Source organism: Ochotona princeps, chromosome 26 (genome assembly GCF_030435755.1).
Source record: "Ochotona princeps isolate mOchPri1 chromosome 26, mOchPri1.hap1, whole genome shotgun sequence".
In the NCBI taxonomy this organism is placed as follows: Eukaryota; Metazoa; Chordata; class Mammalia; order Lagomorpha; family Ochotonidae; genus Ochotona; species Ochotona princeps.
In genome coordinates this window covers 536068-549693 of record NC_080857.1, presented here as the reverse complement: position 1 = coordinate 549693, position 13626 = coordinate 536068, and the positions used below count along the sequence as shown (strand labels likewise).

Here is a 13626-nt window from a genome sequence, read left to right as displayed (position 1 = left end):
TGGTCCCGCCCCCTAGCCTGTCCGGACCTATCCCGCGCCGCGCTCGGTCGAACCCCGCCCCCAGCGTGGCTCCTGACCTATCCTGTGCCTCGTGGCAGGGCTTCGCCCCGCCTCTTCCTCGCGTCCGAGGCCTCGCCCGAGACCTCTCCCGCGCCCAGAGTCCCGCCCGTTAGCGTAAGAGGCCCGCCTCCCTCTTAGTCTGGCCTATCAGCGCCGCGTCTCGCACGAGTCCCGCCCCCGCGCAGCCTCTCTTGGCCTATCCCGCACCTCGCCTCTGTACCGCCCCTACCCTGGCAGTGTTGGCGCGAGATTGTGACATCACGGTGGCGCGCGGCAAGCGGGCAGCCGCGTCCTGCAGCCCCGCGGCCATGCCCAAGCGGGGCTGCCCTTTTGCGGACGCGGCGCCGCTGCAGCTCAAGCTGCGCGTGGGCCAGAGGGAGCTGGGCCGTGGCGTGTGCGCCGAACGCTACTCCCGGGAGATGGTCGGTGAGTGCGTGCGCTGTGAGCGGCGGCCGCGCGGGGCTGGGGTCAGCGCGTGCCGGGGCCCGAGGGCCAGCCGAGGCCGGGCGTGCGGCGAACCGCGTGCGGGGAGCCGCAGAGGCACCTTCTCTGGGCCTGCCAGCCCTGCGGGGGGCTGCGGGGGTGCTCCAGGCGCGATTTGGGGCGCGCTGGTTAAATGCAGGTTTGCAGGGTCGGCCACGCAGCTACTGGACAGGGAGCCGCCTCTCCACGGGAGCTCCATTCCTTTCCGCTTACAGCTCGAAGCCAGCGGCAAGGAGCCCGCCTGGCCGTGGGCCTGGGCCATCCCTACCATGCTGCCCGCTGCCTCCCAGAAGGGGAAGGGGACGGGGCTGGCCCGGCTCATCGTCCGCCTCCTCACTCCATCGCACCTGCAGAGGGCTGGGGAGGATAGGGGTCCCCAGTCCGGGGCCATGAGCCCACGGAGGGCGTGGGCGGACTGCGGGCGCCTGGCTGACGCGTGTGGTTTGTCTTCCCAGAGAGGACCAAGCAGCTGCTCTTCCAGGGGGCCCAGGCCTACATGGACCGCATGTGGGCCGACGGCTGCGCCATTGTGCACCTGCCCGAGCCCCCCAAGCCCGGCCCTGCTGCCAGGGGACAGATGCTGATCGGACCCGACGGCCGCCTGCTCCGGAGTCGGGCAGAGGCTGGTGAGTGGGGGCCGCTGAGGCCACTGGCTGGCTGCCCGCACCCTCACACCTGTTGGGGGCGCCGGGAACCTCCGGGTCAATGTTGTTTGTGCAGGGTGGGGCAGGTGCTGCAGTCGCTGTCTGGGACATGTCCCAGCACCTTCCACCCTTCCGGGGGGGGCAACAGAGGGAGTTCCTGGGCCTGGCGTCCACCTGGCAGAACTGGGCTGCCTGGGCGGCGGATTGATAGATGGCTGGCTGGAGGGACACTTAGATGCAGAAGCAGACAGAAGGCAGCTGGGTGGGTGTTTAAAACAGCCCACCCCCAAGCCTAGGCGAGCTGGGAGCCCCCTGGGCAGAGAGCACACAGTGTGTGGGAGGTTGTCAAAGGATCCAGTGGGAGATGGGGTGGGGACGGGAAAGTGGGAACCCCTCAGCCCCAGCATCTGAGTGATCCTGGCCTTCCCTCCCCGCAGACCCATCCAGGGTGGCCCCAGTGGCCTGCTCATCATGTGTACGTGCAGTGGACGGCAAGGCGGCATGTGGCCAGTGTGAGCGGGCCCTGTGTGAGCAGTGCGTGCGAGCCTGCTGGGGCTGCGGTGCCGTGGCCTGCGGCCTGTGTGGCCTGCTGGAGTAAGTGGACATGCCTGGTTCGTGTTAGGTGCTGGCGTCCTTGACGACATAGAATCAAACCCACAGCATGCTGATTGTCTGCCTGGTGGGGTCCTGGACAGATTAGTATTTTGGGCTGTTTATTTCCTAAAATTTTATGTATTTGAAAGGCAGAGGATAAAGAGAACATGCTGTCCACTGGGCACAATGGCCAGGCTGGTCTAGGCTGAAACCAAGAGCCTGAAGTGCCGTCCAGGTCTCCCACACAGGCACAGGGTCCCAAGGCTTTGGACCGTCTTCCACTCCACTGCTTTCCCAGGCCACAAGCAGGGAGCTGGATGGGAAGTGGAGCTGCCGGGATTAGAACCGGCGCCCACATGGGTTGCCGGTGCTGCAGAGAATTAGCACACTGTGCACAGCAGGGCCCTGCGTGCTGATCTTTTGGGCCCCCCTCCCCATAGGTGACCCTCCTGGGGTCTGGGCACTGCCTGCAGGTGCAGGTTCCTACATGTGTCCCTTGGGTTCATGTGGCCTTTCAGGCTGGGAACAGGGTGTGCGTACGTGGGTGTGTGCATGTATGCAGGTGTGGGGTGTGCGTACATGGGTGCAAGTGTGCACAGGTGTGGGCATGCATGGGGTGTACACTGGTGTGGATGTGCAAGTTCGCACACGTGTGGGCACGAATGCTCCGGTGTACACTGCTGTGCGTATCGTGAAGCACTGGGGAAGGCGGCACAGCGACACCTGCGTCGGCGGCAGCCAGTGCTTCTCCATGGCTTGGCCTGGTCTGGCTCTGACCCGAGGGTGGCCAGGAGGGCTGGCCACAGAGCCTTCGTGGGGACAGTTGAGACCTCTGATTGGGACGATCCTTTGTCTTGGCTCTGTTGGGACCACCAGCCAGCTGGGGTGGGGGTGTCCACTGGGCTTCTTGGGCTGGTTGTGTGGGATCAGTGACTCACCCTGACCCCGTCTCTTCCCTCTTCCCGTGCTGTAGGCTCGGCGATGCGGGTGAGAAGGTGCTGTGCGGCAGCTGTACCATGTTCGAGGCCTGATGGCTGTGTGGGCGGGCTCTGTGTTTATACTGTCGTGACACCAGCAAATGAACTTTCTATTTCTGTTAATGGCCTGAGTGTGTGTGTGTGCGCGGGGGGTGTGGAGGCTGCCAGGGTGACAGAAGCTGCTCAGCCCCTGGTGGCAGCATGGGGAGGGCTGTGCTGGCTGCAATGTGGAGGTGCAGGCTCCTTGCAGACCCCAAATGCCTGCCCCATCTAGGACTGTGGAGGCATGTTGTCATCCGCAAGGTGCCCAGGGTCCCCTGGCGAGGGTGCTCACCGGGGCTGGCCACACCCTCAGGAGACAACAGGGCACCAGCAGCCACCTCACAGGCACGTGACCAGTTCAGGCCTCTGGGGTGTCCATGCTGCCTGGGCAGCCAGAGGCTGAGGCTTCATAGAGGTAGCCAGGGGTTCCACCTATCACCCCACAGTGCCACCAACTTGAAAAGCAGTTTTTATTGAACTTGGAAGGACCATTCCAGGTTTCATAGTAAAAATACAAAGGTTGATGATAAAAACGCTGGCAGGGCCAGGGCAAGAGCCGGTGACATGGAGCGTCTGGGAGAACAGGAGCTGTCAGGGGTCATCCAAGGGGACACTGGGGGACAGTGCCCAAGGGCCACCTGACCTGAGCAAGGGCCTCTGGCCTCTGGAAGAGGTCACAGTGTTATCCCTGGCTGGTCCTCCCCCAGGGCCACCCCACACTCTCCTCAGAGGCCAGCCGCTGGCAGGGAGAGGGGGTGGAGTGCCCAGCACTACTCCCCGTCCTGGCCTCTGCCCATTGGCCCTGGCAGCCCGGGCCTCGCCAGAACGAGTTGGTGAAATAAATTAAGGACTGTGGCAGCTTCCTTCCCATCTGCTGCGATGGGTGGCCTGGCTCTGTGGCTGCGGCCGCGATGGCTCCTTCCACCCCAGGGATCGGGGATCACTCAGGCAGTGCCGCTGGCCGAGTAGGAAAACTGGGGGAAGTGCGGCCTGCGCTCGCTGTCCACACACTCCATGCTGTCATCTGCAGGGGCAGGAACAAGGCACTGGCACCCCGCAGTGAGGAGCACTGAGCTGGGGGGAAGCTCAGGTGGGGCCCTTGGCACACGAACTCCACCCTGGCCGTGTCCACCTGCCAGGCATGGAGCCTCACCTTGGTCAGGAGGCGTGATGGTGATCATCTGGGCCGTGAACTCCTCGTCAAAATACCTGGTGTCTGTCTCGGAGGTGACCTGGGGCTTGAAGGGCGGGCTCAGCTGCATGACAGCAAAAGGAGGCTGGCACTGGTCAGCTGACCCTGGACCGCCTAGGGCACCCCAAAGTGCCACAGCAGGTGGCACAGCTTGCCATTCTTGCACTGGTTTCCTTGTAAATGGAGAAGGGGGGCTGGGGAAGAACACTCCTAGGCTGAGCCCACCCTGCCTCGGGCCTGGCAGCTGGAGGAAGACCAGTGAGCACCCAGGCCGCGGGAGTGGGAGATGCGCAGGCGAGGCCCCAGTCACAGGGATGACGGGCCTGGCGTGGCTAGAGGTGGGGTGACAGCAGACTGGGCACACGCCCTACCTCCTCAGAAAGCAGGGCAGGAGGTGGGCACATGCACCCTCATCCCACCCTGGGGCAGGGCCGTGTACCCTCACCCCACCCCGGGGCGGGCAGGGCCGCACCTTCTTCTCGTACACGTCCTGCCACACGATGCCAGAGAAGAAGCGGTGCCTCATGATCTCCTTGGCATCCTCGGAGCCCCCGCCAAGCCTGGGGGAGCAGGCAGGCTCAGGAGGGGCTCCAGGCCCCGCCCAGCCTGGGGGTGCAGGCAGGCTCAGGAGGGGCTCCAGGCCCCGCCGGCCTCACCTCTGCTTGGGGTCCTTCTTGAGCAGGCCTGAGAGCAGGGACTTGGCCTCGGGGCCCAGCGTGCGTGGGAAGCGGATCTCCTCCATGAGGATCAGCTCGAACAGCTTCTCGTGGTCCTGGTTGTAAAAGGGCAGGCGGCCGCACATCATCTCGTACATGACCACGCCCAGCCCCCACCAGTCCACGGCCCGGCCATAGTCGTTGTCCTCGAGCACCTGCGGGGCCAAGGGGGGCAGCGTCGCCGCGGGCCCAGCCACACACCCCACACTGCCGCCTGGGGGAGGTGGGGTGGGCGTGGGCAGCACCTCGGGGGCCAGGTACTCGGGCGTCCCGCAGAAGGTCTTCATGGTGGCGCCGTCCTTGATGCCCTCCTTGCACAGCCCGAAGTCGGTGATGCGGATGTGTCCGTCCTTGTCCAACATCAGGTTTTCCAGCTGTGTGGGCAGGCAGGGTCAGCCCCGGCCCCCCACTGGCCCATCAGCCCCCTGCCAGGCCCCCTGGGCACCTTGAGGTCCCGGTACACCACGTTCTTCTCCGAGTGCAGGTAGTCCAGCGCCGACACAATCTCGGCGCCATAGAAGCGCGCGCGCTCCTCGGAGAACACGCGCTCGCGGGACAGGTGGAAGAAGAGCTGTGGAGAGGAAGGTGAGACGCGCAGGGAGCCCGACCCCCGACCCCGCCCTCCAGACCTGCCGGCGCCCACCTCGCCGCCGTTGGCGTACTCCATGACAAAGCAGAGGCGGTCGTGCGTCTGGAAGGAGTACTTGAGTGCCTGGAACCGGATGCAGGGCTGTAGGGCACGGCCCAGGGCACCCGCAGCACACTGCCCACACCCCCTGCTGGGCAGGACGCGCACACTCACGGTGAGGAATGGGTGTCGGGAGTTCTGCAGCACGCGGTTCTCTGTGAGCGTGTGTGCCACTTCGTCCTGGAAGGTGGGGCAAAGGTGGGGCATCTGAGCGCAGGTGCCCGGCTCCGCCCCGCCCCAGGGCCCGCCCCCAGGCGCCCGGCTCCGCCCCACCCCAGCCCCACCTTGGCCACGATGACCTCCTTCTTGAGGATCTTCATGGCGTAGTATCGGCCGGTGGCCTTCTCCTTCACCAGGATCACCTTCCCAAAGGTGCCCTTGCCCAACAGCTTCAGGTACTCGAACTCATTCATGGTCTGTGGGTGATGAGTGGTTGCAGCTCACGGCCGCCCAGCCCCCAGGAGCCCAGGCCGGTGCGGGTACAGGTCCTCCCTGACCCACTGTCAGCGCGGGGAGCAGCCTGGGCAGGGGTGGCTCTTACCACACGGTGCCTCGGCTTGGCCAGCGACACCTCCATCTCCTCGGCGCCTGAGTTGTCGCTGGGAGACCCCGAACGGAAGTCCATCATCTCCTCCTCCTGCTTCTTGAGCCCATCGGCCACTGTCTGGATGGCTGTGGTCCATTCCTCCCTGCAGGGATGCCCGGCAGACAGGGCCTGTGGGGCCAGGCAGCCTGCCCAGCCTCCTCCCCGGGGCCCGGTTGTCCCTCGCCTGCCCAGCCTCCTCCCAGGTGCCCGGGCCGCTGCCTACCGCTCCTCAGGCGTCTCCACGTGGAAGGTGCGCTCGATGACCGTGGTCCACTGCAGGCAGCGGATGATGAAGGTGTTGGGCCGCGGCCGCTCCGTCTTCATCAGCTGGCACTCTGGGTGGCATCAGGGACAGCCCTCAGCAGGCAGGGCCCCTTGCCACACCTCGGCACCCCCCGGCGTGAACAGTTGGCTCCGGAGGCAGCCCAGGAGGACACTGAGCTGCGCCAACATGACCACGTGGGTCCTCCAGTCAGCGGCTGGGCCTGCCAGGCCCTGGGGGCCCCAGGAGGGGCTGTGACAGAGCAGTGTGTCCTGCTCCTCACAGCCACCTTTGCTGCCTGCAGCACACACGCCTGCATAGCATTCAGCCCCCACCCACACACATACCTATACCGTGTTCAACACACTTGTATACCAGGAACATGCAGGGGACACGTGGGCTTTTGCACAGCCAGGACACAGCAACCCCCACACCCTCCCAGACTCTTGTGCAGCCAAGCCCGGCCTGTCTTCTGCAGCCCCGCGTCCTAAGGAAGCCAGACCCTGCCCCTGCCCTGGTTCCCGAGCGGCCTCTTGCCATGCCTGAGGCTGCGGGCAGCCTGCCTGGTGGTCCCCACCCCAGGAGCCTGACCAGTCCTGGTCCTGGGGCATGTGCTCAGCCTGAGCCCCTTGGGTACAAGGTGGGCACACCACAGGAGGGCGACCCAGCAGCTTGTGCCACAGCCGTGAACTTGGGTGGGGGGGGCAGATCCCATGGGGGCCATCCCCCTTCACATCCTGGGGCACATGGGCTCTTGCCTGGCTAGGCCAGCCCCCAGGGCTAAGCTGGGCCCTAAGTCAGTGGCTCGTACAGAACAGTACAGGGGAAGTGACACAGCGCACCCACTGGACGTTAACCCCCAGCTGAGGGGATCGGCCCCATCCAAGTCACCCCTCCCAGGGGCCTCAGCTGCAGAAGGGCCTTGGGGAGGACACCTACGTGCCACAGAGAAGTTGTTCAGGGGGGACTCGCGCTGGTCCACATCCTGCGGCCTCTCCTTGTAGCCGATGAAGGTGCCATCACTCTTGAGAAGGAAGTAGCGTGGCCGCCACGTCTTGATATACTCCCCTGTGGGGACCCAGGACACCGGCTGTGAGGACTATGCAAGACTTGGGTGCCTGCAGGCATGGGGAGGGGTGCCAGGGCCCAGGCCAGGTACCCAGGGTGTGGCCAGCAGGTGGCTAGAATGAGACAGGCAAGTGAGCTGACCAAGAACATAAAAGCCTGGCTCCTGGCAGGGGCACGCCGGCCCCATGATCCTGGAAGGCACAAGAGGATGAGAGCTGACACAGGACAGTCGCCGCTCCGCCCTGGGCACAGCCTCTGAACACCGGCTGCTGTGACCCTGTCCTGGCTCAGGGACACAGGCACAGCTGCCCCCACGCACAGCGCGTGGGGACGTGACAGATGCTCTGGCAGTGCGTGGGGTCATTTATCTTCCTGACACCCAGGAGAACGCTTCATTTACATTTTGCCGAGCTTAGAGTGTGAGCAACAGGGACGGGGCTAATTAGGCAATTGCTCCCACTGAGAGGGCCCAGGGAGCAGGCAAAGACCCCAACTTAGACCACCAGACTCCCAGGGCTGGCAGGGGCCGCCCAGGCAGGGCACTCGCTCTCCCTGGCACCTCCCCACCCCAGCCTGCAGCCCTTAGTTCACAGGGGGAGGCCCTGGCAGATGGGCAGTCCCACCCCTGCTCTTATAACCCTTTCCACATCCAGGGCCTGATGCCCCCAGGCTTGGCCTCACAGGTAGGGTGCACAGGGGCTCCAGGGTGAGCATGGAGCTGGCTCTGGGGGCTGCACAGCCCCCCTCTGCTGGGCCGGGCCGCCCGCCGGAGCGCCCACCCGCCTGCGCGCCAGTCTGGAGCTGTCGGCCCCTGATGGAGTGCCTCCCATCCTGCCAGCTGCCGCGCCCCAGGACGCTGACGGAGCGCGGAGACTGATGAGCACCAAGCCCGTGTCCCCGAATCCATCTTGGCCCTGTGTGATGCAGCCCCACCGACTGGGAGCCTGCCCAGGGGTCTGCTGAGGGACACACCTGCCCCACCTCTTCACCAGAGCCCTGGTTTGGCTGGGGTGTGGCCTCCTCACACTTAACCTAGTCAGCTAAGATGTGGACACAGCCACAGACCCTGCCAGGCCTGGGTGGGGGGAAGCAGGCCGGGAAAAGAGGCAGTGCGGCCACCATGGGTCTTTTGTGGCCACCATCAGACTGGCCCCTGGGAGCCCACAGAGAAGGCAGATGTGCCCGCTGGGTTCCCCCTCTCCCAGCAGCAAGGGGTCCCTCCTTGCCCCCGTGTCAGGCACTGCTCATGGGTGGGGCAGCAGAGTCCAGCAGGGAAGGTCCACCCCTAGCCACAAGGGCCCACATGACATACGTGGGGTGGGAGCAGAGCCAGCACACTGGAGCTCTCTGGAGGCCACCCTACAAGCAGGGTGTGCAGCGGGCACCCAGGCCTGGGTGTCCTAGCATCCCCCAACAACACATGCACTTCAGACCTGCAACTATGGCCGGCCCCAGCCTCCCTGCCCCAGCAGGCTCCACTCCCAAGCAGGTCCAGGAGACCCACGCCTCCCCAGGCTGGCCAGCCCACCACTAGCACAGCCTCAAATGTGGGTCAGGGCTGGGAGCAGAGGCAGAGGCACCCAGCTGGCCCCACACTGGGTCCTATCAGAAGCCCCCAACCCCAAGCCAGTCCAGGAGGCCCCAGCGCTGGATTACCCTCAGCCCCCCACGAACTGTGCACCCCCAGCAGCACCTGTATGACTGGGGCAGGAGTCAGGCGCCACGCTGCGTGGCCTGCACCCCACGAGCATCCCCTCCGCCCCTGCAACTCTCAGCAAACTGCTGCATTAACGCTTTGCTGCCACAGCAGTGGCTGGCAGGGTGCCAGGCAGCACCAAGCTGTTTCTCCACAGCAAAGTGAACCCCAGCAGGCCCGGGGAGCAGCGCCAGCTGACAGCACTGCCACCGCACCAACACATCCATCGTGTGCGACAGCTGCAGCCGCCACGTACCTTCTCAGCCCACTGAGCAGACGGCCTGCTGGCACCAGTCCGTCACTGCCGGCTGAGCGGGCCCTGCGTCCCCTGAGGCGGTCAGCCCGGCTGGGAGGGCTGCACTGAGGGCAGCAGCAGCGTCCACTCTGCCAGCAGGGGGTGGCCCCAGAGGGCAGGATGCACAGGGTCCCTGGGACACTAGTCCGAGAGGCAGGCCATGGCCGTGACCTGGTGCTGGTGACCAACTGCCCCTGGGCTGGACGCTGGGCTCCCCCAGCCACCCCAGCGCAGTGGAGGGACGCAGCCTCCTGCAGCACCCCACCCAAACACCATCACCCAGTCCCCTGGCTCAACTACACACGATCCCTCTGCTCCATGGGTGGGGTGGCCTTCTAGTCTCCCCACCCTTGACTACTCTAAATCCAGCATGGCTGGATCTGCAGCTCAGGGCCGGCCCCAACTGTGGCCACTCTGAAAAGCCAGAACCCTCAGTGGTCACCAACTGCCTCCAGCTGCCACAGCCACATGTGGGGCCCCCAGGGGCACCTCCCAGCCTCTGTCCCGGGCCAAGAGTCCAGAGGGACCCAACCTGGCAAGACGTGTGGCAGAGCTCCTGACCTGTGCAGAGAGAAGGTGCTGCTGGCTGAGCAGCCTCCCCAGACAGCGCTCAGAAGGTGGGGCCCCGCCATGCCCACCTGCCACCACAGAGCAACTAGACATTCCCCAAGAACACAGACACACGCGGGACACAGAGGCAGCGGCTGGCTGCCAACAGGACCCCCAGGAACTCATAGCCCTCAATGCTGACGAGTGGTAAAGGCAGGCAACTGCTCCGTGGGTGGGCAACGGGGCCGAGGAGCCCCAGTGAGGGAGCAGTTGAGGGCAGGTCCCATGCCCGCTAGGCATGTCTCCCCCTCTACCCCTCCAGGTACTTCCAGGAATCAGCCAGGCCTGCAGAGGGGGTGCAGAAAGCTGGGAGGGGAAGGGGGTGCCATCGTCCTGCAGCCCAGCCGCAGCCCAGCCGCACCCCAGCCCCAGCTACACCCCCGGGGCAGGAGAGTGAATGCCCCAGCCCTGCCCGTCCTCCTGAGCCCCCACAGGCTGCCTGACAGAGCCCTGAGTACTGCCCCCGCCCCCCAGCACCAACACCTTAGCTTCCTCTTTTGTTGTTTGTTTTTGGAGGGAGAACTTGACCTCACAAAACAGGAAGCTGGGCCCAACACTGCCAAGCCATGGCCACAGCCATGCTCCCAGCAGCCTGGCCCCTCTGGCCAGCCCTCCCACCAGACACAGCCACCCCCTCCAGGTTCCCAGGCCCCATGCTGCCTCCTGCTGCCCACAGGGCACTGCAGGATGTAGACACAGCCACCCGCCTCCCAGGGAAGCAGGGGCAGCCCTGCCCAAGGCGGGCACAGCCCCAGTGCTCCCTGCCCTGCAAGGGTGAGCCCACAGAGGGCATTGCCTGGCTGGACAGTGGCAAGCAGGGTCCCACAAGGTTCTGGGACTGGAGGCCCCTCCAGGGCCACCTGCCCCTGGACTCAGAGGTGGTGGCTGGGAGGCGAGAGGGAGCCTGGCCACCTTCAGGGCCATAGCAGGGAAGTCCATACTGGGGGCACAGCAAGACCTTGAATGCTGCAGACAGATGGGTGCCCATATAAGCCCGTTGGTCACCTTGCCTCCTAGGCAGTGGGCAGGGCCCAGGGAACCTACATGCCAACCCCAGGCCAACTTCCCCCAGGCACCTCTGGGCTGGCACCTCCAGGGCCATAGCCCCTGGGCACAGCTTTCCACTGGGGGCTCTGCACGGCAAGGGCTCAGGTGGCCAGGAGACCCGGACTATGTCCCGGTTGCAGCAGCCATTGTGGGCACCGGAGGAACTGCCTGCCTCTCAAAACAAAACAGAAAGCTGACATCTAGAGTCCCACTGGGTATGCTCCTCAGGGGACCCGCAGGCCCTCCCAGAGCACGGCTGGCCCCATGTGTTGGCTCCCGGGGTCGCCAGCCATGGATGCAGGTCCACATGCAGCCGTCCGGGGCCCAGGCACCAAGCTCCGGAGAGGTGGGCAGGAGCCCCCCACCAGACCATCTCCCAGGGGTCTCTGCCCCCTGCCTGCAGCCAGACCTGAGCAGGAGAAGGATGCAGCGGGAATCAGCACTACTGATGGTGACCACCACACAGCCAGGGGCCACAACAGATGGCCACCTCTGGAGGGGAAGGGGGCTTCATGGACATACGGCCTGGTCCACAGCCTCACCACCCAGGCTGGGGGTGCCACAAGGAGGACTGGGGGCTGCCAGGCCTCCCAGGCCCAGGCAAGTCCCTGAACTTGGCCCAGCTGAAGCATGGGACAAGTGTCACACCCATGCCAGTGCTGCCCCAGGTCTGCTGTCCTCCACAAGAGGCATCCCTGCCCTTCGCAGAGGGAGCCCGCCCCAGGCCGTAGGAGGGATGGAGGAGCTGTCAGCTGGGCCCTCCTTGCAACTGTGGCCCCCACCCCCACCCCCACCCGCTGAGCTCATCCAGAGCAGGTGTGGGGAAACCTGTCTTCAGGGGCCCTTGGGCAATGCCCCAGGCAGCCCAGTGTCCTCAGGGCCTTCCAGGAAATCAGGAAGGTAGGCATCCAGACCAGACCTGAGGGCACCCACCCCCAGGGCACACGCACCTCGCTTGTGCAGCCAGCCTTCCTTCACAATGCTTCCGTCGGTCATGGTGTCTGGCTCCTGCTGCACTCACTGGAGGCTGAGGGGGCCTGGCCCAGGGCTCTGGAGAAAGTGACCGAGGACTGTCAGTCTGAGTCTGGCCCTGGCGGCCCTGGCCTGTCCACATCCTCTCCCACATGCCCAGGGCTCCCTGGGTTCCACACCAGGCTGGCCAGCCCCCTGCCCCTCCCCCAGCCTGTGTATAAATCTCTCCCAGCCCCAAGGGATTGCAGCCTCCCCAACCTGTGGAACCAGCTGAGACCACATCGTCCAGGTAGCTCTCAACTGCTCCAGCCCCCCACCGCCCAGTGCCCAGCCTGTCCAGGCTCTGGGACTGCAGGAAAACCGTCCCAAACCACAGGGCCCCTGCCACTGGGAACCCTCAGCGTTCCTCCAGGCCCTGTGCCACAGTATGAGCCCCCTGCTCACCAGCCACAGCATCTGGCACAGGCCCACTTGAGCATTCCCCAGGTTGGGCAGGAGCCCCAGGAGGGGGACAGCCAGGGAGGCAGAGGCCACAGGCCAGGCCTCCTAAGCAGCAAGCTGGGTAGCAGGACCAGGTTTAGTGGCAACCAGGAAGGGCCTGGGGCCTGCATCCACTCGCCCTGGGAGAGAGGGCTGGGGACAAAAACAACCGCAGTGGGCGTGGCCTAGGAGGACCACCGCTGCAGCATGGGGGACCCCCACTTCCTGCAGCCCAGAGGCTCCCGCCCCCAGCTTTAGAACCCAGCCTGTAGGCTGTGTCCAGCCAGGGATAGGGAACCAGGCCCCACCCACACAGCCTGCCCTGCACCTGAGTGCCAGCTTCAAGCAGCCCAGGGCAGCAGGGGGCATGGTATGGGGGGGAATCTCAGGCCAGTCCAGCCAGGGGGTGCACCAAGGCAGGCTCCTCAGCGGGTCCAGGACCCCCAAGCAGGTGTGAGCAGCTGACCCCAGCCAAACAGGAAGCAGCCTGGGGCCCAGAAGGGGTAGCAGACCCCTAAAGGAGTAACCCAGGCAGCCCAGGAAGGTCTGACTACCAGAGGCTCCTAGGAACTAAAAAGCGGTGCGGACAACCCTTTTCCCAAGCCCCCAGCACCGACTCGGTCCCGTTGGCCCCGCACCCAGGCTTGCAGGGGCGCCCCCAGCCCAAGGCCGCGGGGCCGGGCGCACCCCCTCTGCTGGCCTAGGCCCGGCCGGCGGGGAGGCCTCCCAAGGTCACAAAGAGGCCGGGGCCGCCAGCCCGCACCCGGACGCCAGCCGGGGCGCCTCCCGCGCGGCCGCGCGCCCCGCGCCCTCCACGCCCAGACCTCGCTCGGCCACTTCCTGCCCCCGCCCTCCACGCCAGAGGCCGTGGCCGCACCGGCCCACCGGGAACAAAGCGTCGGGCCGCGAGTACGGCCGCAGGCGGTGGCGGGACTCACCGGGCCGCCGCGTCCGCGCGAGCGGGGCCTAGCCGGGCCGCGGCCTCCGGCGCCCGCCGCTCCGCATCCCCGCGGGCCGGCGCTGGGCGGGGCCGGCTGGAGGCCGCGGCGGGCGCTGCTCGGGCCGGGCTCGCGCGCTGCCGCTCCGGTGCCCGCGCTCGCGGCGCGCTCGGTGCCGGCGGCGCGCTCGGTGCTCGGCGCCTGCTCCCGCGCTCGGGCCGCGCTGGCTGCGCTGGGCCGGCCGCCCGCCGCGCTCGGTCCCGCCGCCGCCGGCCCG

At 66.1% G+C, this 13626-nt stretch overlaps 2 protein-coding genes across 3 annotated transcripts; one reads left to right on the top strand and one right to left on the bottom strand.

The window, feature by feature from the left end:
* The first annotated feature begins 328 nt into the window (after positions 1-328).
* SIVA1 (SIVA1 apoptosis inducing factor) lies at positions 329-2891 on the top strand. The gene is made up of 4 exons (XM_004584508.2): positions 329-486; positions 999-1169; positions 1625-1781; positions 2755-2891. Exons 1-4 carry the CDS (start codon positions 369-371, stop codon positions 2810-2812), a joined length of 504 nt encoding a protein of 167 aa, XP_004584565.2. The 5' UTR covers positions 329-368; the 3' UTR covers positions 2813-2891.
* An 828-nt stretch (positions 2892-3719) lies between these two features.
* Positions 3720-11969, bottom strand: AKT1 (AKT serine/threonine kinase 1). 2 transcript variants are annotated; one of them, XM_058655513.1, is made up of 13 exons: positions 11910-11969; positions 7184-7312; positions 6206-6317; positions 5938-6085; positions 5681-5812; positions 5511-5576; positions 5352-5420; positions 5154-5279; positions 4954-5082; positions 4649-4863; positions 4465-4552; positions 3954-4056; positions 3720-3824 (listed from the first exon to the last, which is right to left on the bottom strand). In XM_058655513.1, the coding sequence occupies exons 1-13, from the start codon at positions 11953-11955 to the stop codon at positions 3745-3747; spliced, it is 1443 nt and encodes a 480-aa protein (XP_058511496.1). In that variant the 5' UTR covers positions 11956-11969; the 3' UTR covers positions 3720-3744. The 2 variants fall into 2 exon arrangements, with proteins under 2 accessions (XP_058511496.1, XP_058511497.1); XM_058655514.1 differs by having other exon boundaries at positions 3954-4038.
* Positions 11970-13626: the final 1657 nt, after the last annotated feature.